Source organism: Parasteatoda tepidariorum, chromosome 1, assembly GCF_982258835.1.
Source record: "Parasteatoda tepidariorum strain Cologne lab strain chromosome 1, Ptep-v5.0, whole genome shotgun sequence".
NCBI classification, from domain to species: Eukaryota; Metazoa; Arthropoda; class Arachnida; order Araneae; family Theridiidae; genus Parasteatoda; species Parasteatoda tepidariorum.
In genome coordinates, this window is record NC_141755.1 from 125,308,321 (window position 1) to 125,336,153 (window position 27,833).

General features: G+C 31.0%; 1 protein-coding gene across 9 annotated transcripts in view; it reads right to left on the minus strand.

Moving 5' to 3' along the window:
• The window catches only part of LOC107447796 (uncharacterized), a 39,749-nt gene extending 17,877 nt beyond the window's left edge, over positions 1-21,872 (minus strand). For 5 of the 9 annotated variants that reach the window (XR_015429470.1, XR_015429469.1, XR_015429474.1 and 2 more), the window contains exons 1-7: positions 21,715-21,872; positions 13,385-13,533; positions 10,800-10,971; positions 7,975-8,114; positions 6,877-6,994; positions 2,046-2,104; positions 745-867 (exon numbers count right to left, since the gene is read on the minus strand). Coding sequence is in view for 4 of the 9 variants with exons in the window: in XM_016062814.4 (XP_015918300.1) it covers positions 745-867; positions 2,046-2,104; positions 6,877-6,994; positions 7,975-8,114; positions 10,800-10,971; positions 13,385-13,462 (690 nt within the window). In the remaining 5 variants the exon portion in view is untranslated. Of the gene's footprint in view, positions 1-744; positions 868-2,045; positions 2,105-6,876; positions 6,995-7,974; positions 8,115-10,799; positions 10,972-13,384; positions 13,534-21,710 lie in introns of all 9 variants that reach the window. The other 4 variants (XR_015429472.1, XR_015429475.1, XM_016062815.4 and 1 more) reach the window with 1 other exon arrangement.
• Between the last annotated feature and the right edge of the window lie 5,961 nt (positions 21,873-27,833).

Genomic DNA, 27,833 nt, shown 5'->3' on the forward strand with positions numbered 1-27,833 from the left:
GGTTTCTAATCCAAATTAAAAATATTTGTGTTCCATTAAAATTTTATTTATTTAAAAAAAAGGCCCCCCCCCCGAAGGTAGTATTTTTTAATGTTTTAAAAAGTAAAAAAAGAAAAAGAAAACCACCGCATCTATTTTCTCTTTCAATTAGTTTTAATAAAAAAAAAACAATCACCACAACTGTAAATATAAATAAAACACGAAAACGAGGCAAGAAACTTACATTGGAACCAATGAAGAACTTTGTCTCATCTCTCGATCGTGACTCATTGCTTTAACATTCTATTAGTAAAAATGGTAAATCACTTTATGTTTATTTTTTGGTGTAACTGTATTTGATTTTGAAGGTATATTTAAACGGGCTGATGTAAAATTATCAAACGTTGGCAGGTCCACGGTGATAAAAAGGTTGAGGAACACTGCCATAGAACACACCTTTGAATGCAGATTACGTAGCCAGCCAAATCCTCACTGCAAACACAGATGTTGATGGACGTCAATTTCTATTTAAAACTGGTGGAAAGTCTTCCCAGAAGGCTGTCATCGATGCAAAAGGGGGGGACCGACATCCTATTAATCAAGACGTTCCATACCACTGGGAGTCCAAATACTTTTAACCAGATAAGAGCATATTCCTTAACATTAGCAGGGATGTCCAAAAGTTGGACGCCAGTATTCACATTGGGAAAAAAAGCAAATAAGCTCTGGTTCAAAAACCAACTGAAAGCAAGATACTTCACTTACCGTTACTTTTCCACAGCACCAGCTCATGAATGAATACATGAAGATTAAACTAATGAGCAAATAAAGGTTCCTTATGTTAGGAAAATCTAATGATATAGGAAAACTGTATATAGCACAGATCACCTAAAAAGGAGAACGTTTTAGTATGAAAAAAATGAAGGATAGTATTGCACTGCAATTAGCATTATGTCTGAGAAATAACATTGATCCATTTACTTCCTATAATTAACTAAAAAATAAAAACTCTTGGAGGTGATACGTTATTGGCTGAGATTGTAACTAGCTGGATGCTCTGACCGTCATGGCAAAAGTGTCATAAACTTTAAACAATTGCCAACACACAATCATTCCAGTACATTTCAATGGAACGAGACACAGATGCCTTCTGTCAAGAAGTGCCTCTACTCCATAGTTACCAACGTGGAGGAGTATGTTTTCTATTATCAGGATGGAATTTTGTCCAGGATTTATAGTCTCATAGTCACTGTGTAAAAATGTGAACACGTCAGACCGGGGTGAGTTAGGAGGCTTTGTGTAGTTGCCGCTACAGTTCTCAAAAAACTTTTTTTTTTGCAGTTTACAAATCAATCAGAAGGTATAAAAATTAAACAAGTCTAGAAAATTTCATAGCAAAATCATGAAATATATATATATAAATTTTAACATTGTGCAACCTTAAAATAATGTAACATTGTAATTTCAGAATATTTTTGCAAGTTACAAATCTTTAATAATTTCATTAAAAACAAAGTAAAATTAAATGTAAAAGCAAAGTAGCAAAAGTAATGCTAAGTAAAATCAATATTGATATAGAATCCCTGTGACAATTGGTTAAAAAGAAGAAAAAAAACAAGATTTTTCAATCAATTATTAAAATTTTGTTTTCTCCGACCTAATATTGTCATCTGTTTCTAAACTTTTGTGGCAATAAAAAATAAAACAGAAAAAGATAATACTCACATTTATACCTATTTAAATAAATAGGTATAAATGTGAGTATTATCTTTTTCTGTTTTATTTTTTTAGAAACTGGTTAATTTTTCTATCAATTCCAGCAAAATAATAAGAAAAAATATGCATTCATTTAAATATGTATGCCTAAAACTTTGGTTGCACTCTGAATAAATTTAAATAATGATTTTTAATGTAACTTAATTATATATCTCACTTGTAAAAAAAAAATTTTCAATCAGAATAAGATTTTATAACATTCTATCATAATTTTTTGTAATCTGACATAAAAGCCTTTATTAGACTTACAGGAGAAATAACCAAAAAAGATACTATTAAAAAACACATACCACAAATAAAGCATCAAACTTCAAAAGAGAAAGGAAACAGCATTGTTTTCTATACATAGCTAGAAAATATAAATGCTATTAAATTTAGTAGTTGTGATATCACTTGAAGAAAAATTAGTAACTTCATTTCTAGATTCATCAGGTAATAAATACTTTATAAATATGTGACTAGCAATAATGGCATTCTATTGATTATCCCAGAGTTTTATGTTCTAACTTGATATTCTTTCTTATTTTTAAATTCCAATGTATAAAAAAAATACTTTGATTTTCATAACTCTAATAAAGAACATCTGGTAAAAACTGGTTCGTTCTTAAATTGCAAAGTTACACAAACAAAGGGTCATTCACAAATTAAAAGAAACCAACCAGAGAAAAAGAGACACAAAAAAAATTAAGAAGCAAAATTTTTCTGTAGTTGCAAAAGCTTTCCGTAATTGAAACTAAAGAAGCTCATAAAAATAGTGAAAAATTTGTAGCAATTGCAATTTCTGAAATATCAGGGTGGTTACAACTGAGAAAAATATAAAAAGTGAAGACAAAAATTTAATGGAAAAGCTTTTAATTTCACTTTAAATTTAGGAATTATGATGTGGAGATTTGATCAATCATTGCGGTCATCAATCGACACTGTACAGAAATTTAATATCAATATACATTTTACTTAATTTACAAAAATATTTTTTATTAGAATTTGTAAAAATAATTCGTTTCTCCAATATCTCTCTATCATTTTTAAAAAAAAAAATTTCTCAGTTGTGGAGCTACCCTAAATAAGTAATGTAGAGATCTGAGATAGCTTTGAAAATGCCATATTTTGTTTAATAACCGTCGTTGATCAAATTTTTTGGGTTTAATACTACTAATGTAAAACGAATTGTTCGTCGAACAGCTGACAACTCCGTAGTCCTGTAACTTTGCATCAATCCAGAAGGCAAGAAAAATCTCGGATCAGTACCCCCAGAGGTATGATTTGTAATGAGAACATGGAGGACTTTGTGACTTAACATATTTAACGTGCATCAGTCACCATTTACTACACGGGGAGTGTTCGGTTGACTTGGATCCAACACACGCCCTTTCGGACATGGGCCCAGTGGCCTACCAACCAGGCTATCCTGGCCCTTACATACCATATTTTATTTTATTTTATAACCGTTGTCGAATAGCCGACCCAATTTTATGGGTTTACGACTTCTAATGCTCAACTCCATAACCTTGTCATTTTTAACCCAATCCAGAAGACAAAGGAACTCCTGGATCAAGTATTGGGAGAAATTTGAATTCATGGAGGACTTTTTGATGGAGCTAGCCCGCATTTGCGTTACATGGAGAGGAAGATCACGAGAACCTCCCACATTTAGTCTGACGGTAAGGGGACTCTAACCCATGATCAGTCTACCACTGAGGATATTTTACATCAGCACTGTGGTCGGTGCAAGTAGGATGAGGAATTTGTTTCGACTGGGATTCGAAACCAGTCCGCCTCATTAGAAGGCAAACGCTCTATTGAGCCTTCTTGGCTCCACATACCATATTTGTAGGTCGTTGATGTTGTTGATGGTAAGCTCAACAGAAAATTGTGGCTTAAGTGTAAGCAGTATTTTTGTAATCATTAACATAGAGCGTCAAATGAGGTGACCCAGGTTCAAAATCCCAGGAGTGGAGGATGGTCGTAGACGGATCATCGGTTGCTGTTCGAAATATTTTGGTAGCTTTCCACTCCATCTAATACAAAAGAGAGTTTGTTTCATCAAAAAAAAATGCTGGTCATAAAATAAAATAATATCATTATGTTACGTATAATTACTACAGACAAAGCTCCCTTTTCTTCTCCCTAACAATAAATTATACAATTATTCAGTTGCATTTACTTTATTAATACATACTTTAAAACAGATTAGAATGTTCCAAATCATTGAAAAGATTCAATATTGCGGTTGTCTGCTCAAATTTCTAACAACAAATATTACAAACAAATCAATAACAGAAAGAATAGGTCACAAATGGAATGTTTAGTAGAATTACTTAACAGTTTATAAATATAAGAATAAATTTTATGAAACTTGTTCTATGGTCCAAATTAGACTTACAAACTTACTTAACCAATTTAAAACTTACTAAACTCAAAATGCAAACATTAGACAGAAATATTTATATAAAATGGTATAAAATAAGATTTCAAAATCAAATAAAAGTTTCAGTTGAACCAAAACCTCAGTAATTAGTTAACTTAGTAATAGTAATAGTAATAAATTTAGTAATAACAAATGAAATGTTTCAAATGATTCGTTATAAAACTAAGATCTAAATCTTTTCAAAACTTGGAATATTCATATTAGAGTTTTGTAGTTCATACTCATAATTCTTGCAATATTTAGAATAGAAAATTCAGAAATCAAATAGTAGAAAAGGTAATTTGTTTAAAGACAGTTTAAACCTCTGAGTGTTAGTCACGCTCCCCCCTATCCCTAACTTTCAGTTCTATGCTTTCCTGTAGCAAAAACTCAGTTTCTCTGCATTATTAAATATAAAAATAGTGCATAGCAGGAAAATATCTGTACAATGTTAGCCAGGGGCTCAACCCTTAGAGAGTTACGGTATATAAAATGGGACTACCTAAATGTGTCGCAACAGAAGGGTTTTCTTTATAACCCAACAAGGACAAATGAAATAACAACCAGATTTAAGGAGGAAACTCTTAAAGTTTCCTTTGCTTCTTTTTTGTTTCAAAATAACTATGCGATTCAAAGCATTTTTAGAAGAACAAAGTAATTATTACAGAACTTAAAATAGGAGGTATGAAGAAGCTTTACATGGATTATTTTTTAAATATTTCCGAATATTTTTTTTTCCTTGCTTCTTTTACTTTCTTGTTTTTCATTCGGCACTCTGGTTACGCTATAGCCATTGCTATTACAACCATTGGTCTTGGATTCCAGTCTTTTAGAGGTTATTTCATTAAAGAAATATTTAAAATGTTTTAATCTCTTTCTTTTATGCATACAAATTGAATTCATAAGGCCTCTTTCACAGGGTTACCAATCAAATATGAAGATCAATGCACACATATTATACCCACTATATTAAGAGGAAACACGACAATCATTGTGCAAATTGTGTGAGCTATATTAGGATGACTAATATACTACAGTAGACGCCGCTTAATGTGATCACATCGGGATGAACCTGATTTGATAACAATAACCGATTGATTACAATAAACGAAAAAAAAATTAAGCTAAAAAATGAATTTTTTTTCGTCTTTTAAACACTTAGATGTTGCAGTTTCACTATCCCCCTCCCCATTTTATTGTTTGACCAATAGCGATTCAGTAAGGGACCTGCCAAGATCAAGTGGTATACCCGAAACAATGTTCTCTTTTGAAGGTCACCCCTTACCCCCTTCCCATAGCGGCTGGAACATATCATCTGTCACATTGTTTAGTTCTTCTGAAAAGGTGCTCGTGACAAACATTGACTCGTTACTGGCAGGTCTTCTTTTCTCTTTATTTAGGATTTCCGGGAATTTGAAATCGTACAGTGCGGCGGAATTTTGCAATGCTTGACCGAAAATGGCAAAATACCCCCCCCCCCTCATAATAACACATGTTTAAAAGATAATATACCAGCCCCGTTTGAACTTTTGGTAAGTTTCAGGAAACACTTCACAAAACACAAAAAAAGTTTTCCTTCTTGTTTTTATTGATTTCAGGAAAATAAAATTTACCTATAAACTGATAACAATAAACGAACATTTGATTACAATAAACGATGATTTTTCAATGTATTTTGATATAAGCGGACGGGACTAAGCGATTTTGATAACATTAAACGATTGATAACATTAACCGTGATCACATTAAGCGGCGTCTACTGTAGTTTTAATTGCTGGAAAAACAGTTCAACATACATTAAAAAAAATAATAACAAAGCAAATGAAATAGTATACATAGTATAGCTGAAGTATCTTTAAAAACTCCGTAGAGATCAACATTTTGTAAAAGAAGAAAATAAGAAATAAAAATTCTATGTATTTTCCCAGTTTATAAAGAAAAATTCAAAATTCCCTGTTATTTCAGATAATTTTTTTAATTCCTTGTATTTTCGAGGTTTTCACTGTGGGATGGCAACCCTGTTTCAGCTTTAGCAGAATGGCAAAAGTTTTCTAACTATTCAGTGCCGCCCGAATACTCTCAGGAATTGCCCATGCGTTTATTAAAACATATTCCATGGATGTCTATGAGAGACATGAAAATGTTAAAAAAAATTGCAGAGATCTTCTCTCTAAAAAGCAATGACGCAGCCGATTTTCCAATATTTCGATTCCAAATATATTCAGATCAGACTTGTTTATCATGTGTCAATGAATTATTGTTATCTATTAATCTGATTTTAAGATTTCAGAATTACTTTGCTATCGATCCATTTCTTCCACGGCAAACATTTTAACTTAGTGCTGTCACTAAAATTCAAACATTCAAATTTTGAGATTTAAAAGTTACCTTTATAATGTTTTCTCATACGCTCTATCGTTAATCTCGAGCATTTCAAAAGCTTAAATTGCTTGTCGAATAAAATTTATTGCTTTCATTAAATCAAAATTTCTTTCACATAATGCTTTGGACAACATAGAGATTTAAATCAAAATATCAATCATGAGGAGTTTTTTTATGAAATGTTTGTTTTCTCGACATTTCAGCATGCCTGAGAATTTCTCATTTGATTTGAAGAACTAACATTCATTTCCAAGCTGCTCCTGATTCATTCATTAAAAATTGTATATCCATGATTAACTTCTGAGCTAAGAGAAAAAAAGATCTATACTGACCAGCAAGAGATTCAGAAGCACCAATTATTTTAAATTCTGTCCAGTCTGAAGCATGAGTAGCTTTATAAGCAACAAAACTATTTGTAACAGTCAATAAAACTGCAACATAAAATGAAACCTAAAACATAAAAAAATTATTACAAAAGTGATTTATTAAACATCATTTTCATTGACTCAAGGTACGTTTATTTATTACGTGAAATAAACATATATGTTATTACGTGATTTATTACGTTATGAAATTTAAAACAATGCAGTTATGTTACAGCAATATACGTAAACAATAAATGAACAAATTAGCATGTTTTGATGAAACTATCATTTGGACAAAAATTTCTGGCAATAAATACACTGACTATCTCACAAGAGCAATCTCATAAATTCTAAATGATTAAAAACATTTTAATTGAGATAATTTTAAAGAGGACGCATCATTTTCTTTATGTTTGAAGAAATGTTTTTTTTACAGAACACCTTAATTAATTTTCAAAAATTAATAAATATAAACAAAATGAAGTAAAGATTTTCATATGAGAATTTATTGAAACTGTGGGGAGAGTTGTTATCGACAACGTAGACCTTCGTTTACGAAAAGGTACCTCATCGTAGAATTGAGTTAATGTGTCTACCTCGACAGTAACTTCGATCTGAACATGCCTACTTCGATGGATGGTCCACATTGAACAGTTGACTTGCTACTTGTGACTGCGACGTTGTCCTCCTCACGCTGCTGCTTTTTAGTCACGATCCTGTACAGCAGTACACTCGACTACCGAAGGCGACACGAGAGCGACCATGACCGTGTACTCAATACAGCTCTCAGTATAAGCACTCAAAAAGTACGTTGATCTCAATACAGTTCCCCCGGCTTCTCGCAGAACAGCAATGAATCGACTAGTGGTATCCGTTCATCGAATTCTGTCACAGACAGAATTCTGGTAGGGGAGTACTGTAGTGTATCTATCTACCACTACTAAAATACAATTTACTAGTATATAAGACACGTTAACATGATTCTACGGTGGGATATCTTTTCAGAGATGAAGGTTGATGATCTCCCACAAAATGAATCCTCAAAGAAATCTAGAGCATACTTACAAGTTTTAAACAAGAGTGACATTTTTTCTCAGCAGCAAAGTAACTAAAAAAATCAGCAATGGTGGCAAAAACAATGTGGAGAAACATATCATATTGGTGCTCCTCATGAACTCCATACACAGCAAATCCAAGAGCAATCACTAGAACACAATAATTTTAAAACATTGCTCAACTTAAGAATGATTAAGGCAAAATAATAATAACTAGTTTTACTTAAGAATAACTTTGTTTAAAACAGAACATTTTAACCAGTTAAACTTTATTAAAAGAGTACTGAAAAATTTGTAAAGATCACTGTTGCATCAATAACTTGTTACACTATCAATTAGTTAATCATACCAATACTAAATTAAAACCTCAATAACAAAACAAAATTAAACAAAACAAAACCTAATTCAAAACCTCCTTAAAAAATATACCTTAAATTAGGATGTCTAGAAACAAAAATACCATTTAAAATTTTGGTGACATATTAGAATGGATCATTTTTAAGATCAAATAAAAGAGGATGCCATGATACGCTAGTGTATGATCTCAGAATTCATCACCATGACTTGATGGTTGATTAAATTTCATAACATGCTTGAATTCCTAACAATGAATCCTTCAATCATACATATATATACTGTATATATATATATATATATATATATATATATATATATATATATATATATATATATACATATATATATATATATATATATATATATATATATATATATATATATATATATATATATATATATATATATATATGAAACTAAACTCAGTAGCTCGACAGCCCATAGAGGGCCAAGGCCTATTGTGCCCTTCTCAGTTTTCTTGACCTTGGTTCATTATATAAAATAAAGGTTGGTTGGTTATATAAAATAAAGAATAAAGTAATTTAATAATAAATATAAATATAAATACTAGATATTTGTTTATTATATTAAACTTTGAAATTCAGTAATTATTATCATTTAACTCTTAACATAACTGAATAGAAATATTTTCAAATAGTTTTTTTCTTTTCAAGACATAATTTATTAGAATTAGGACTGGAGCATGACTTAAGGAGTATTCGAATGCTGTGAAACCACATCTACCTTGTAATACACGGTGGAATAGTCAGGTGGATTGCTTAGAATCATTTGTAAAAAATCAGCAATATTATTTTCAGATACTTGAAGAACATGATATCAATGACAAAGGAATTGTTCAGGTCATAAATAATCAGATGATCAACAAAGAAGTCATACACCTGCTGCTACAGATAAAACCCATCGCTATTGCCCTTGATTTAGTTCAGAAGGAGAACTGTTCAATTGCAAATGCTTGTGATATTTTGATTAATCTAACAAAGGAAGAGAATCTTATGGCTGTTTATGAAAAAGAAGTGACATACAGATTTAAACAGGCAGTTACTTATTATCATTTGCTAGCTTATATGCTGCATCCAAAGTATTTGGGATTGAAATTATCATGTGTTCAAGAAGAAAGTGCCAGAATTTTACTCGCCAATTTTAACCCAGATTTTGTACCTTATGTCATAGCTTTGCAAAACAAATCGGCCCCATTTCCTGAATCTTATTTTTCCAGTCAAGTTTTGACAACTACCCCAGCTGCTACATGGTGATTCAGTTTTAAAAAATATGCAATAGATGACAGTTTCACAAATCTTGCTTGTTCCTTGATGGCAAATACCTGCTAGCTCTGCTGGACTTGAGAGAAGCTTCTCAAATTTCTCGTTCGTGCATAGCAAATTAAGAAATTGTTTAGGTTTAGAAACTGCATCAAAACTTGTCTTTTGTTACAGATTACTGCAGAGTGCAAACAATGTAATATTTGATTTTGAACGGTGATAATTTTGTAAATAAATTGTACTTCGTTTAACTTTTAATTGTCTTTTCTATGAATTATCCATTATATGTCAATACTTACTTTTATGCCATTTTCTGAATTTCTGCCAGTTTCTGTCACAAATGTGGCAGAAAAGGGTTTCTGCTATGCCAGTTTTAACCACCTTGGCAGAAACTGGCCAACTTTGCACGGAACCCCCAGTGTTTAGTTCCCAAGCATGCTCGGTACTCATTTATCGACCCACTGAAAGGATGAAAGGCTGAGTTAACCTTGCCCGGCCCAATATATATATATATAATAACTGGACACTCTTAAAAATTAAGAGAAATAATGAATTTCAGTATTTTTATTCCAAGATAAAGATAAATCTTGATATTTCAAACCAAATATTTTAAAATCCACTTTAGTATTTTGCAGAAAAAGTAATTTTAGTTTTCAGTGCTTTAAATATTAATACATGATAGAAACTATCATAGGTTTTTTTTAAATATAGAATAAGGACATTTTGAAATTAATAGTTAATGTCGATCATCCAAACATTACAAACTGGCAATCTAGAATTTGAATTTGTAATTTTAACTTTAAAATTCGAATTGTTTTAAAATTAGAATAAATTGTTTACCTGCAAATTATTCCTCTCTCATTTAACATTTTTTTTTCTATTCTGCTTCATTGTTTTTCTGAAATTTTTATTATTTAATATACTATGATATTTTAAACTAAGAACCTTCCCATCAGTCAGTAATAGTTCTCTATGGGGGGGAGGGAAGCAGTTTTTTTTTAAATTTAGACACAATAAAATAATCTTTTTTTCGTAATTGTTAATTTCATTACACAAATATGGAGCGTAGAATTGTAATCTTAGAAAGGGCTCATTATCTATAAAATGTAAGGAAGTTCCGCTGCTCGATGATATATTACCTAATGATATTAGCTGGGAATTCTAATTAGATATAAACCTAAGAGGATAAAATGCTCACCAGAAACCAGAATAACAATGACTTCTGTAGAGAATTCTGCAGACAAGAGCGTATGATGTAGTTCACACTGTGCAAGAGCCACACCAGATGAAGCCTGAAGAATAGCAACATTCCAAGTTCCAATCACAAGAAAGAGCCATTCCCAAATATTGTGGCCACCAATCAATGAATACTGAAATAAAATAACATTTTCATGTAAAGAGAAATACAAATGAAAGAAGCACTTTACATTCAGCAATATAAATCTTAATCTAAACAAGATTTTTTTAAAACCAATATTTATAATTATTTTATTTTATGACCGTCGTCGAACGGCCGACCCGATTCGGTGTTTACGACAACCGGTGTTCGACTTCGTAGCCTCGTCCTTTTAAACCTACTCTAGAGGACGAGGAAACTCCTGGATCGAGTATTGGGAGAGATTTGCTTTCATGGAATGGAACTAACTCGCATTTGCGTCACGTGGAATGGAAAACCACGAAGAACTCCCACGGTCAGCCTGACGGTAAGGGGACTCTTGATTCCACCAGCAAGGATATTTTACGTCGACACTGCGGTCGGTGCGAGCCGGGTGCGGAATTCATGTCGACCGACCGCCGTTGGGATTTGAACCTGGTTCACCTCATTAGAACGCACCATCTGTTGAGGAATAAGAGAAGTATTTTTGCCATCAGCGGATATTTTATCATCAATTTTATTTTTCAAATTTCTTCAACAAATACGGAAAAATTTCAGAATATACGGGTAAACAGGAGATAGTCGTAAAATACAGGAGACTTGACAGGCATGCAAATACAGTATAAGATTCACAGTCTGAGCTGCTCAGGGTAAGCGGAAAAATTATGAATTTAGGATATTTACCCTAAGACAACAGAGATGTCTAAGTTAAGTGCCAAAAATTATTCAAAACATTTGCCGGCTTCTATTGTAAACAAATTTTTGTATGGTTCTTTCAAATTCATTAACTTGATTGCCACACAGATTTCAAAAGGTGCTATCTTTTTTTAATGCTCTTCAGGCGTGAAGATTTAGCAATAATTTTAAAAGCTTGTAGTTCTTTTTGTTTTTTGCAGTTACCATGATGCATTGCTACATAGTTTTTGAAATCCCAATATTTTTAATAGAAAATTATTACTTGTAAAATTTTGACTCACGCATTTAAATAATCACTTTTTAACATGATTACTTTCATTCTAAATTTGTCAAAATTTTTAATGCTTTATCCAGCAATTATTGTTAGAAATTTCCAACTAACTTTTAAAAACCTGATCTTTTATATATGCGACTGTAACGATAGACGAATTTCGAATTTGAGTAATTGCATTTTTATATGGAACTCTATTCACGACCATATCGGTGTAAATTCAAGTCGTCTAGCTGATTTTTTATTCAGCACTTATTGCCACAAATTATCCTCCACGTTTTTGTAATCGTACAATAGCATAATGACATACCATTCTGAGTAGACTCACTCAATTCAAAGCAATTTCATTCTAAATCGCTTTCTCATTAGTTATTAGCACGAGGAATTTCAACATGATCTTTGAAATAGACTTTTAAAATGCGATATTCTTTTGACTTGCAAATTTTTGCATCTAGCCTCAAACGTAAAATTTATTTAGCTACATTTTTCTTGCTACTAGTTTAAAAAAAAAAAAGTTTTTTGGAAGCTGACAGAATTTTAAGATTCAGGGCACCTTTTCACAAAAAATAAGTGCCTTTCAAGTACTTTTTAAGCATTTAAAAAATATTTTTAAGCACTATATATCTTATCAAAATGCGAAATGAATTTCAAAGACTTTACGTGATCATGATAAAATAACTACTTTCTGACAAAGAACTCTTTTCTTGATTATATAAGTCACCATAAAAAGATCGAAAGATATTTCAATTCAATATCAGAGGGAGGAAAATGGGCCTGAAATTGAGAATATCTAGCAAAATGCAGCTGAGTTACACATGAGAGTGCAAGAATCTCACCAAAGTCAACTCAGTAGACGCACATGCGGACTCGCAAGAACTTATAAAACATGTAAAATAATTGCCACTTGCATACACTATGGATCGATAATAGGCCGAAATGAATTGTGGTAGAATGAACTGTGAGAACGTTGAATAGAACAATGTTGAAAAGCACGTGTTTGCATAATAAGTGGCGAAAATCGACACAATAAAAAAATATATATCATTTTCGGAAAAGGGAGGCCTTTAAAGGCGTTTAAAAAATTAAAATCAAAAATAAGCACCTTTAAGAACATTTTAAAAACGCTATGCACCATGAGATTAGTAGTATGGTAATTGACGAGTAAGACTGTAAGAGCATATTTGCTGATATTTTATTTCTAAAACATAAATCTAAAACATAATTTTATATTAAATTTTTCAGAACGTAATAAATAGATAGTAATAACACATTACAATATTTAAGATATTCTTTCAAAACTATAACTTTACAGAAAATTAGACTGAATGTTATATCAGTGTTGCTGCATATTATTGATGCTATATAATAGATATCTTATAAACATCTACACAAACATGCCTCTAAGGTCTGTACAAAACATACACATAATTTTACTTTGTACCTGAAGACCACCTGAAGTGGTACTTTCTTGTAAGCGATCATTAGTGCCTGAATTTGAAGTAGAATCATCAGAAGGCATCGTTTTGAATTTTTCTTTCTTTACTTCCTGTATGGTTAATGATTGCTTGTTCTTATATTCAGACACTCCACCTAAAGAATAAAAAAAAATCATCAAAAATAGTAATGGTCAAGATTTTTAAAAGTTATAACAAAAGTTTAAAAGGATACTATAAAGTAGCAAAATATCTGCAAATTCTGTTTCAAATTCATTCATAATTTAAAGCAGGGATGGGGAAACTACGGCCCGCGGGCCAACTGTGGCCCGCCGGAAGATTTTATCCGGCCCGCGGACAAAATTTTAACTAGCCGATTAGTTGCGAATATATCTACTTTGTTTAAAACTATTTTTGTTGATTTCTTTTTTAACAAAGTACTGATGACCTTTTCACTTTCTCTATTTTTGTTCTACAAGACATAAATTAATTAAAATAGTTAGCACAAACAGCTTTAACTGGTAAAATGTTAACAGCAAAAGTTCTTTATAGAATAACTGTAGATTAGCTCCAACTAGTATTTGTCTTTCTCGAGGAGCAGACATATGAAATCTAATATAGGTGAATTGTACTTCACATGAGGCTGACTACGCGTTTTAAGTTCCAACGAACGGATTTTTCTGCCGGCACGAGTTCTAACATAATTTACTGCGTATGGAAAAGTTGCACACATACAATGTCATGGCTACTGCCTTTTTGAGTTATTTGTAAACATTTTTTATCCCAAAATGGCAACTAAAAAACGCAAAGTTGATGTGGAGTGACGTGCACTCAATGATGAATTGACTTTATTTTATTTCGGAAGTTTTTACTCGGCCCACCAAACTTTTTTTTCTAGATTTTTGGCCCACGACCCAAAAAGTTTGCCCATCCCTGATTTAAAGAATAGAAAATGATGGATAAACGAAGTTCCAAACGCTGAAATTTCCTTAGTTTGAACTCATTCTCTTTCTCTCCAACGTAAAAATATTTTTCCTCTTGAGTTGATAGTTCATGTGCTATAAAGAGCCAGGGACCTTGAAAATTTTATAAGCAAAAACTCGATACATAGACATCAATTTATATAATTTTTTGAGCTAAGATTTATAATTACATTATTTACCACTGAAGTATATCACACTTTTATAGCAAATCATTTAAGTTTTTAAGAAAAATTTAGTTCTAACAAGAATCACAACATTGGATTTAAAAATTTTATGAATATGAATCACGCTATTGTATTTTAAGAACATGAAAATACAAATCGTGATAGTGGACTTGGGAACGCAATATTACAAATCCCAATATTGGATTTTTGAAATGCGTAAATACGAATCACGATGCAAGATTTTTAGATCCCGCGAATACGACTGGAGTCGCTGGATTTTAAATTCGAGTGAATACGATCGCGATATTAATTTCAAAAATTTTTAAATACAAATTGCGATATTGGATTTTTAAATCCAGTGAAAACGAAACGAGAGGTACGATTTTTAAATCGGGTAAATGCGTAAATCGGCGTTTGATGTTAAAGTCGAGGGAATAATGAATCACTATATTAGCAGATTCTGACAAAGTTTCAAATATTAAAAACGATGAATATCCAACAAACCAAAAAAAATAAAAAGTAATAAATAAAATGTAAAATTGCAGAGGAGTGTATGAAAACGTCTCGTTGACGCCAATTAGCAATTGTTTATAAATTTAAATTTTAGATTGAGATGAAAATTTTGTTGAATAAGTTTTGATTCAAGGAAATCCGCGAATTAATAGTTACAAGAAATGCGGAATTCCACGAAGAAAACCACATGCCCTGCTCCTAGAGAAATAAGAAAAACCCGGAATTCCAGGGTACACCTAGAATACTGATACTGGGTCAGGGATAAAGTTTGGATTCAATTCACTGTACTGTAGTACATCATTGAAAAAGATTGAAATGGAGATCCTATGGATTAAAATTAAAGATTCTAAAGTTATTTGCCTCAAAGAAAGCATAACAAAAATTTCTTTTTTAGTAAAACATAGTGAATATTTCTTGAACCAATATTTTACAATTCAATAATTTGTTTTAAAATTACGGAGAAAAAAATAAATGGAATGGGAATTTTAAAAAATTTAATATAAGTAAAAAAATGACGTCTTCTGTGTCATAAGAACAAAATTTTTAACACTCTCAAAATTGCATACAAAGATCTGAATTGCGTATGCGCAAGAAGCGAAAAATAAATAGGTTACAAAAAGATAACAGTAAACAGACAAAAATTAATTTTTTCCACATATTTTAAAGGAATATATTATTTTGATTAAATAAACAGTAGGCAAAATTTAAGCGAAAACCACTCAATTACATTTGATCTAATGATCCAGGGGTCTGTCCAGGGCGAATTTCCAACCGTTTAGCGGTACTTTCACCCGTTCAACTTTAGGGAAAGCAGTAGTTTCACAAAATACTATTAAAATATTTAAATATTTTTGAAAATATTTACTTACATTACCCTATTTTTGTGTTGATTTTTTTATGTAACTTTCAATTTTCACAAATTATGCCTAAATTTTCATGAAATAGGTACCTCTCAAAAAAACCTAGACAAACCCCTGTGATCAGATTTTTATGTAGCAGGAGTATGAGGGCCTGTCTTGATAAGGCATTTAATTTATTACTCATCGAAATGCTTTACTCATGCTGATTTCATCGTAATTTAAGCAATTACGATTTTTTTAATGCAATAATTGAAACGTTTTACCATGTGATTTTGATGATCTCATTTTTTCCAACTACAATTCACAAACGTTATTATGTTATGCGAGTTTTTAAACTTACATTTAAATTTTGATGCAATTTTGTGTCTTATTTCATTGTCAATACAATTATTTTTTTCGACACAGCCAGGTATTCCAATTTTTTAATACAATGTGATACAGAATCTCGATATTTTAATACAATGTAATTGCATTCGAGAAGTATCGGAAACGTGGATTTTTAAGCAGCTCACTGTTCGTAAAAAAAATTTTTTAAGTTTTTGTAACTTGGGTGATTTTTTCAGAAAAAAAAATAAATAAAAGGAAAACATTTCATATTAAAAATTCATGAAACCTTTAATAATTCAAGAAATAGAAATAATAACTGAAGTATAATACCAAATAAATATTCAATTTTATTTTCACTATAACAGTTTTATTTTAATCTTTGGTTTTTGTTTAAACCCTAAAAATTTTCTTTAATTAAATATTTAATTTGAATTTATATAACTCATCAAAATCTATTGATTGGTTTATTTTTCATACTTTCATTCTGTGAAGATTTTCTTTCTTGCAAAAAAAATAAAGAAAGAAAGAAAGAAAATACATTTCTTTTATTCAGTTTTTAAATTTTTTTGAATATATCAGTTTTTAAAAAAAAGGGAAATTCCTTTTTATAAAAAAAGTACAGTCAATTCGCTATAACTCAAAGTACAATAACTCGAATATTACAATAACTTGATTCTTTTAATGAGGTCCCGACCCTTTAATCTTCAATTTCAAGTTAATTATTCTCGATTACTCGAATTTTACTCCCTTTAACTAGATTTTTTTTTAAAAAGATTACTGGGTCTTTTAAAGCAAGAAAAAAAACCTAGGAGCAGATATCTTGTCATTCCTTTGCAACACACACACAATAGACTACACACAATACACTCAACTGGTCAGAACAAGTTTAGTCAGAGTGAGAGAGGGATTAGTAACACCTGTGGCCCGTGTGGGGAATGAGTAATCTGGTCTGAACAAGCTTTATGCTTATGATTTGCTGTTAGAGATTGTATGGAAGAAGTGTTTACCTCTAAAGATGTCGAAGCGAAAATTAAAAACTCTCAACTTGGAAGATAAAATTAATCTTATTAATGATGTAGACAGAAATCCAAACATGAAGAAGAAAGATATAGCGTTGAAGTATGGAATTCTCCCGAATACCCTTTCTACGATATTAAAAGAGAAAATATCCTTAAACGATATGAATCTATGAACCCACTGTCTAAAAGAATGAAGATGTGTGCCTTTCCCCAGGTGGAATCAGCTCCTCTGAAATGGTTTCAGCAGTACAGAAATCGAGAAAATGCTACTCCCATAAGTGGTGTTTTGCTACGTGAGAAAGCGATAGATTTTGCTAAACTGTTAAAAATAGACAATTTTCACGCTAGTGCTGGGTGGCTAGAAAAATTCAAGAGCAGACACAATATTGTCTTTCGCACTCTTCATGGAGAAGCTAAAGCTGTCCCTCTTGAAGTATGTGAACAGTGGTTAAATAAAACGTTACCAAATTTACTTCAAGGATACAGTGAAAATGATCTTTTCAATATTGATGAAATGGGTTTATTTTTTAAATGTCTTCCAAATAAGACTATGATGTTTAAGGATGAAAACTGCTCAGGGGGTAAAATGAGCAAGGAACGTTTGACTGCTCTAGTTGGAGGAAATGCGTCTGGGACAGAGAAATTGCCCTTGCTTGTTATCGGGAAATAATGAAATCCCCGATGTTTCAAGAATGTAAAAACGCATCCTTTGGATTGCAAGTCTAACAAAAAGTCTTGGATTACATCAGTTTTATTTGAAGACTATGTAAGAAAATTGGATCGTAAATTCTTCGCTAAAAAAAGAAAAGTGATACTCTTTATGGATAAATGCACAGCGCATAGTGATCTACCTAATTTGAAAGCAGTAAACTTGCAGTTTCACCCGCCAAACAAAACATCAAAGTCGCAGCCGATGGACCAGGGTATCATAAAGTGCTTCCATTAGTCTTATCGTAAAAGGCTTGTCAGAAAAATGATAAACGATATTGAAAACAATATTTCTTTCAAAGTTGATGTACTTGAAGCCATGAGGCTACTTTCCAGTGCTTGGACTAATGATGTAAGCGAAATGACAATAAGAAACTGTTTCCGGAAGTGAGGGTTTTTTAAAGAAACACAGAGTGAACCTGTGATAGAAGAGCTTCAAGATGAGGAAGTAATTGAGAACTCCGATTTCATAAACTTCGATGAAAACATTGCTGTTTGTGGTGATATTTCCGACTAAGAATTTATACAGATCACAGAAGAAAATTATGACAGTGCTGCTGAGGAAGAAGGTTCAGAAACAATAGTCCCAAATATACTTGAAGCGCGTGCATCTCTTGAAGTTCTTCAAAAGTTTCTAGAGAGTCGAGAAGGTATTGATAATTCTATGTTTGTGCACCTGCAGAAAATTGAAGATTCACTGTTTCTAGAGACTCAAAAGGGATTACTTCAACGTAAAGTAACAGATTACTTCAAAAAAACGTAAAATGTAGTACAAATAATAAAGTAAGTTATTATATTATACTTTATAGCTTTTTCTTAAATATTGTAAGCATTTAGAAGATTTGTAATTAATAAGCATTAATTAATTCATCCGATAATATTTTGAACAGGGTTGGCAGGTTTTTGACATGTGACAGTTTTTGACAGTTTAAACCATGGTTTAAACCGTCACGTCAAAAACCTCACTGTCAAAAATGTCGAAAATGTCAAAAACCTATATTCATATGTGAAATTTAATTAATACAAAAAATTTATATATTTTTTATAAAGGATAGTGTTTCTAAATATGTTCTAGAAAAAATAAATTTAAAATTTTGAAGAAACACTTATATTTTGAATGGTAACCAAAATCTTGTACTTTTGAAAGCTCACATCTTTTGTAATATTATGTATTCATTTTCATGTGTTATTGAAAATCTGCAGTGATATTATTAAGAAATTTATTTATAACCAAATTTAGTGTATAGTATAGATTATACTAAAAATTAGACATTTTTAAAAATAAACATTAGCAGTTTTGCACATTAGACATCTTTTAAAGAAAAATCTTTTTAATATTCTTTTAAATCTTCTTAATAATCTTTTTAACATAAGACAATACAAATTTAAGTGCTTTCTGTTAAATACACAGAGTAGTTAGTGTCGATTTACAGTATATTCAGCCTATTCATTTACTATGCTGAAAATTTAGTTTATCCAAATACTTGTGAATTTCATTTTGCTGAATACTATATACATAGTTTTGTTGAATATCTAAATATTCAGCTGTTGAATAATTACTTCTTGCTTTCAAGATATGCATTATTTGTATTCTTAATACAAGTGGGGGAAAAAATTAAGAGGTAAAAATTGTTTTAAAATGATAAGTGTAATAATTATAAATAAATATAATAAACAATATGAATTATATTTATCATTATTCACAAATATAACTACTTTTAAATTCAAATTAACAATCTGGATAATAAAGATATTCGGTATAACATTAAAAATTTTTTTCATACACTTGTATCAAGTTTGTATTTATACAACATAGCTTGTAAGTTCCTTATAAATATTAGTTATATGTTCCTTATATGTCAAAAATGCATAGTAATAAACTTTTAATTTTCTTAAGTATCAAAAAAAAAAATTTTTTTTTTCAAAATACAAATATTTAAAAAAATTTTGTGCAAAATTTTTCTGCACATGCATTTGAATATAAATTTCTGAGATTTTAAATCTGTTATTTTACCTTAATTTTAATTCAAAAATATTTTAAAACCTGCTGATTACCTATAGTATAATTAAATTTCAATATAATGCATGGCAACTGTTGGTAGTTTTGAAGTTTATATATTTTTTTGGCAAACTTTAGTTTTTGACATTTTTGACGGGTTTTTGACGGTTTAAACCAGTATTATACCCTTGTCATGTCAAAAACCCAACCCTGATTTTGAAAGTCCAAAACCGAAACTAACGGTAAGTCGAACTTCCCACATGTCGAAGTTTTTCGTCAGTCCTATCAGATTCAAGTGATCCAGAGTTCACGGTATCAGTCTTTCTCAGTTTTAAATTAATTTTAATAATAAAAAGTATTTTTAAAAATTTAAAGTATTTAATTTTCTGAAAATATTAATAAATAATAAATTCCAGGCTTACTGATAAAAAAATGAGTGCTTTTCAATTTTTGTTATTTGTCATAAACATGCCTTAATATGTGTGTGATCCCCTTTGTTATTCAACCTGCTGTGCAATTGGCCATTCACTCAAAAAGGTTGTGCAACCCTTAGAATAAACATACAGAATTATTTGTTGATTATTGAAAATTGACATTTCTAAAAAATGGTTGATTTACAGGCATACAAATGTAATAAAAGCATCATTTATTTCAACCTTAATAAATATTTTTTCAAACAAGGATGAATCCTTTAACCTTATAGGAATAGTTACTGCAGGGTACTTATAAAAACTAAACATAGTAACCATCAGAAACTTGAACCAACTCTTTAAGAATATAACACCTACTGACCCCTGGGCAACCTCTATATGTTTCTTTTCTTTAAAATTTGTTTGGCGCTGTTGCGATTGCAGTTGGAGGAACAGATAATGATACAGAAATATCCCCAGTCGGTCCCTTTCTGTGAATTTTTTAAAATTTCTCATAGGCTTCTACCCAGAAGCTGTCAAGACCTGGCTATTATTTAGCTGCAGATCACAATATGGAAATCTTCCCCTCATGGGCATCCTTGGCATGGATGAAAGTCGGTATACATCCCACGCAATAATTAAAAGTCTCTAAAAGCTCCCCCCCCCCCCAACAATATTTCAGACCAGTAAACAAAATTTCCATTATTGATATATATTTGTTAAAAGTTAAAAACAAGACAGAGATAAATATAATTAATACTCGTATTTTTGTTGATATAATATTTTTTTATGTTAAAGATATATTGTGGCTTTTAATTTTGTCCCCTTTAAGAATTGGATCCCTGCTTCCCCTTCTCATGTGGAAATATCCCCAAATGGTGACATAGTGAAATAAGTCTAATGGAGAAAAAAAATTGGGGACCTGAAGAAATATAACCTTATGAGGATTGAGTTATGAAAAGAACAAGCACATACAACTAAATAATTATATCCTCAGCTTACTTAACTAACCCAATTTTAATTCGATGAAAGATTTATTAAAGAGGGATTTACAGCTAGATATATTATTCATCAGTATTTTTTTCCTTGGATGAATATAAACGCACTGTTGTAATTTCTCAGATTTCCTATAAGTTTTATTTACTAAACAGCATTTCATGCTTTGATTATTTCTTTCATATCTAAGCGAATAGTTTTTATGTTCATATTTTAGACGTTTCGAGAGGAATGATTACTAAAAAATTCACTTATACTTAATTGTATTAATATATATATAATCTCTATTTAATTTATACATTCTGAGTTAAGGTAATACATATTTTAAAACTTTTTTGCTCTTTTAATACATTACCTACTTTCTAAATCTCAAAAAGACACAAAATTTCAGTTTCGTTTTATCATAACTGTAGCGGATTACTGGACGATTCCATCACTGGCCATGAAGAAAATCAATTTGTAAAGATTAAAGATAAGTCGGGAAAGAGACACCACTTTGGGTTTGATAAGGGATGATTAATTTAAAACGAGAAAGACTATTTCATATGATACTGCCATCTAGCGAAAACTATGTGACTTAAGAGTTTCTCCTTTCTTCCTTCAAAAGATGTAAATAAAACTTACTTTAAAATTATTTTTAAAAAGATGAAAGAAAGTTTTTTTATTCCAAAATAATAAATGGATGGTGTTTTCAATATAAATGTAAACAACAATCTCGATCTCATGACCTGCGCTATATCCGGTTAGCTGATAACTACAACTTCTTCTGCGAGGCGATATTTTCAAACAGATAAATTTATTTTTAATAAGAGAAATAAATAATATAATTCCTGAGCAATACTTCATAAGTTATTAATGACATTAAGTAATTCTGATGAGTTTGAAGTGAAAATTTGTTTTAGTTACTTAGAGCTGTCTTGTTAAAAAGGCTTTTTAGCAGTTCCAATTTGGCCTCTTTTTACTTGTTTATAACTGCTTGTTCTTTGTGCACAGGGCCGGATTAACCATGAAGCAAACTGAGCAGGTGCGTATGGCACCTGAGGTAAAGGGGCACCACGAAGCATGAATGAGTAAAGAATAAAAAAAATTCTATATATATTTTTTTTTTTGCATATTTTAAGGCCTCACATACCTTTTAATACTTCAAAAAAATCGATTTTTTTTAATAATATTTTATTCTATTCTATGGATCTTTCTGAAAATTTGGAAAAAAAAAGCATAAAAAAATTCACATTAGATCAAAAGTTATCGAAAAAATAAGTCATACATTTTCTTTAATAAAATATGTCCTGTTTTGTGTTTAAACTCATTTATCTCAAAATGCTATTTTTACACCTTGCGCGCACAATATCTCGAAAACTATTGATTAGATTTGCACAAAATTTTTACAGCAGGTCTCAAATACCTGTTTCTATAAATTAACGAAGCCATTTGAAGGTGGGATTAATGTATTGACATTTAAAAAAATGAAATAGCAATTTTTTTTGTTAAAATTTTTTAATAAATTTTAAAAAAATTTTTGCATTGAGAAAAAAGTAAAATTATTTGTTCATTCTTCGTCATTTTAGTTTTACCATATATTTCTATACTCACAAAAAAAATCAAGCAAATATTATGTAAACTTTTTCCAGAAGCTTGCGCGCAAATAAAAACAGAAAAATTTTATTGAATTAAAATTTCAATTAATTAAGAAATTTCTTAATTTTTGAAAAAACATTTTTGCATTGTTTTCAAAATGTAGACTATGTATAGTGTCATATTTCAAAATTTGGTATTTTTAGAATAATTATTATAAAATTGGCAGATGATTGAAAATTGCTCGTTTTCTCTCATTTTTTACCTATTAAAAGGTATGTGAGGCCTTAATTCGTATATAAGTTCTATCATGCCTTCATGGTTTAAACTAAATTGCTATTGGTCCCACAGTGGACTGATCGTTAGGACACGGTTCCCAGCAGATCACCGAAGTCAAGCATCACTGGCTGCGGTCAGTGTAGGGGGGGTTGCCACTTGGATCAGTCTGCGTAGGGACAGAGGGTGTGCGGTATTGGTCCTCGTGAAACTGTTCTAACGTAAAGCACTTGACCTAGCGAGCAGGTCGTCGCGGTACCGAAACGGGTGTACTATCCCCTTTTTTTTTAGATTTAGACATCACTAACTGTCGGGGACGAAGTTATGATAATGCTTTTAATATGTCAAGTAAATATAAGGGACTCCAATCCAGAATGAAACAACATATTTTTTCTGCCCATTTTATACCATGCGTAAATCATTCATTAATTTTAATTGGAAATGCTGCTGTCAAAAGTTGCATGGAAATGACCACTTTTTTCAATATCGTTCAGGAATTGTAGGTATTTTTTTCAAGTTCTTCACATAGGTGGAATACATTACAAAACTTTTGTAAGAGAAAACACTTGAGTATTAAATCTATTTATGACACCAGGTGGTTTGCTCATTCCGATGCTGTGAAATCCTTAAAGGAAAATTATGAAGAAATTAAACATTGTTTACGTCATTTTTCCTCAAACAAAGATGAAAAACCATCAACAAGGTCCCAAGCTGCCGATTTACATAAAAAACTTGATACATTTGAGTATGTACTGTCACTTACTATATGGGAAAAGATTTTAGAGAGAATAGATGCTTCAAGCAAGACTCTTCAACAAAAAGACGAATCCCTAAGTACAGCAGTTTTAATATATGATTCATTGATAGATTTCATACAAACTGTTAGAGTCGATTTTGACAATTTAAAAAAAGGAGCAGAAAAAGTTAAAGATATTGCATATACTAATGATAAAAAATGCCTGAAAATACGAAAACTATTTCATGATAAAATTCCAGAGCCTGAAATAAGATTCAGTGGCAAAGAACATTTTAAAGTTAATATTTTCTTTGTTGCATGCGATTCTTTAATTAGCAATATTAAAAAAAGATCTGAGGGATAAAACTCAAAACAATTTTTCATGATAGTGACTCTTCAATAGAGGAATTAAAATGTTACTAACAAGATTTAAACCTAGCAGAACTGAAGTATTAAAATTTAAGACTTTTGTAAGTAAAGAAAGTATTATTTCTCCAGTATCCATGTGGTAATTTGTTCAGGAAAATAATATTATTGCAACATTCCCTAATTTAAACATAATTCTGAGAATTTATTTAACCCTTCCAATATAAGCAGTACAAGCGGTGAAAGATCATTCTCAGTAATGATCAGAGAAAAAAAAATTTTACGATCCACATTATAGGGCAACAGAAATTAAATAGCTTATCATTACTTTATGTAGAAAAATAATTATTGAAAAACTCTATTAATTATAACAAACTAATTGACGAATTTGCAGAATTGAAAGTGAGAAAAAAGGCAATATAACTAATCAATCTGGGTATATTTGTTTAAGTATTGTTGTTTGTTTTAATAAATTTTGTTTATGTTTGTTTGTTTTAATAAATTATGTTTATTTAATTTCTGTATAAGTATACTATTTTTTTCCTTTTTTTTCCCTCTGAAAATTCGATAGTTAAATGGAACTACATACTATATGCTTTAAAACCAAACTACCAAAAGCAAAGTATGTGTCATGACTGAAAAATAGGCCCGGAATTACAATGTTGCCTAGGGCCCCGCTTTAGCCTTAGTCCGCCACTGCTCGGGCACGTTCATCTTTTAGAAATTTTGTTATCTTCTCTTATGAAATAGAAAATAGTTAAGACATTCATCGGCGAAATATCGTATTTAGTCCTCAAAAATTAATAATTCCCTCTAAGTTGAGTTTCTTGCCGAGAAACAGTTTCCAGGAGGATCATGGTGAGGAAAAAGAAATTCCCGCTTTACGTGACGTCATTCCCTCATGGAACTTCATTCCCGGAAAAAAGAGTGCACTCTTTTTTGCGAATATAATCGTGTGGGCTAATGAAAAGATTATATCTTTTTTTTCCCGGATTTTAAAAAAATTTTTTTTATTCTTTTTCCCCTTTTTTCATATGTCTGTAATTTTCCTTTGTTTTATCTTCTTTTTGAATTCAAGTAATTTTGTTTTCGGAGCGAAATGCATTTTTCTTTAAAAGGGAACAATATTGACTTAATATTTATAAGATAAAAAAAAACTCTCTGATTGCTAACACCAATAAGAAGAAGAAAAAAAAAAATTTATTTTTTCTTTTACACAAAAAGTTTGAAACATAAATTTTTGTTCTTTCATTATAAAGCAAACGCATAATATTCTCGTATAATACTTATGACATACATATGACAAAGTTACTTATCAACAGTTTTACAATCATAAAATGAAATAATTATTAAATTCTACTTGCATTTTAAAATGTAATACTCAATCTATATATATAAAAGAAAGTCGTGTTAGTTACTTCACTTATAACTCAAGAACGGCTGAACCGATTTAGCTGAAAATTGGCAGGGAGGTAGTTTAGAGCCAGGAGAAGGACATAGGATACTTTTTATCCCGTTCGACATCATTCCCGTGTGACTTGACATGTAACGTCAGTCACTATAAAACGTGGTATAACAAAAAAGTGAATGTGTGTCTGTCTGTCTCAGTGCCGTAACTTCACCCCTCGGGGCCCTGGGGCAAAAATTTTTGGCGGAGGCCCTTTCAAAAACTTTCACTACTCCATCTCTAATCGTGCTTTAGCTATTTATGTATCATGTTAGCGAATATGTTTATGAAAACAAGTTATTTGTTCGCATATAAATTGGATAACAAAACATTGTAAGTTTTCCACATGGCAAAATACAAAATTTCAGCGAAATCGATTAATCCTGAGAAATTAAATTTAAAAAAAGTCGTACTTATAAAACTCAATTTCTCAAGAACTAATCAACCAATTTCGCTCAAATTTTGTATTTTCCATGTGGAATTAGATACTTTAAAATGATTAAAAAAAAAAAATTTAAAAAAATATGCCTTGCGATTCAAAAGTTTTCAGACTATTATTGTCCCGCAGTGAACTGATCGTTAAGACACGGTTCCCAGCAGATCACCGAAGTCAAGCCTCACTGGCTGCTGTCAGTGTGCGGGTGTGTGACCACTTGGATCAGTCTGCGTAGGGACCGAGGGTGTGCGGTATTGGTCCTCGTTAAACTGTTCTAACATAAAATGCTCGAATTCACGTGCAGGTCGCCAGGCTACCGAAGCGGGGGTGCCATCCCCTCTGCAGAGGATCAAACCTCAAGGGATGTTCCCCAGACCGTCGCCAATAGCTTATTGTGTAGCACTAGTACAACGTAAATGATCAACAACATCAGACTATTATTAAATAAAAAATACTAAATATTTACTAAAAGTTATTTTTTGCATGGCTCTTATCTAAAGATAACTCCATTCAAAAATTAGATAAAAGAATTTTATAATAGTGTGCAAAAATTTTTCAATTCCCTTAACATTTGGGGGTCCAAACTTTGGGTAGCTCACCCGACCCAACTATTGGGACCATATTTCCCAGATTACAGCAACCTGTATTACGGGGGTTAGAAAATCGAATCTGTTGAACAAAAGTTATGTTTATTCAGGGAAAGTATGTTTTTGTGTCTGATTGCGTAACTTAAAATAAAATATCGTGCACTAATTAATTTGTATATTTGAAGTCACACCCTCGAATTATTAAGATGGAGTCCTAGAACGTGAAGATCCGATCATCAAATTAAAAGTTATTCTAGGTGGTACGTTTTTGGTTCACTGCACGTAAATGTTACCAATTTACGGCATCTCACCGAGGAAATATGACTAGGGGGGAAAAAGGCTATTCATGTTGTCTCCTCTTGTCTGTCCCCCATGCCCACAGTAGCCTCCTTTTCCTCTAAATATAATGCTAATCATAAAATACCAATTTTATAAACCTGTTGAATCCGGTTACTATACCGGATTCAACAGGTTTAGGAAGGTCTTTTCAAGACAAAATCATTATAATAATTAAAATTATTTTTTAATTTCAAATCTAAAATTTTTTGATCGCGTTATGGAAACTGAAGGAAATTATAGACTTTTATTTCTATCGGCACATATATCCACATTTTAAAAAGTCCTAATTGAAAAAATAAACAGAAATTTTTTCTCTATATACATCGATTAACAAATAACAAAGTTGCTTTACTCCAATATGGACAGGTCCCTAGAAAATATAGCTATATTTTGAAAAGAATTCGTTCTTGAATATTTGGCCTATATATTCATGACGCCATGTAATCATATCGCTGGTTCAAAACTAAAACGACACTTCTGCACTCACTTCTCATTCAAATAACATGAGAAGATAATGCAGAAGTGTCGATTTAGTTTTGAACCAACGATATGTGGCAAAATTATGACAAAGAGTAATAGTTTTTTTTTATGAAAGAAAAATGAGAAAAAGTCAAAACATATTTGCTAATTAAAAAAAAATTCTTTTTAATGGTTTGTCATGGCAATAAATTTTAATTGCTACGGATTTCTAAGCTAATGTTCATAGTTTTTTTATT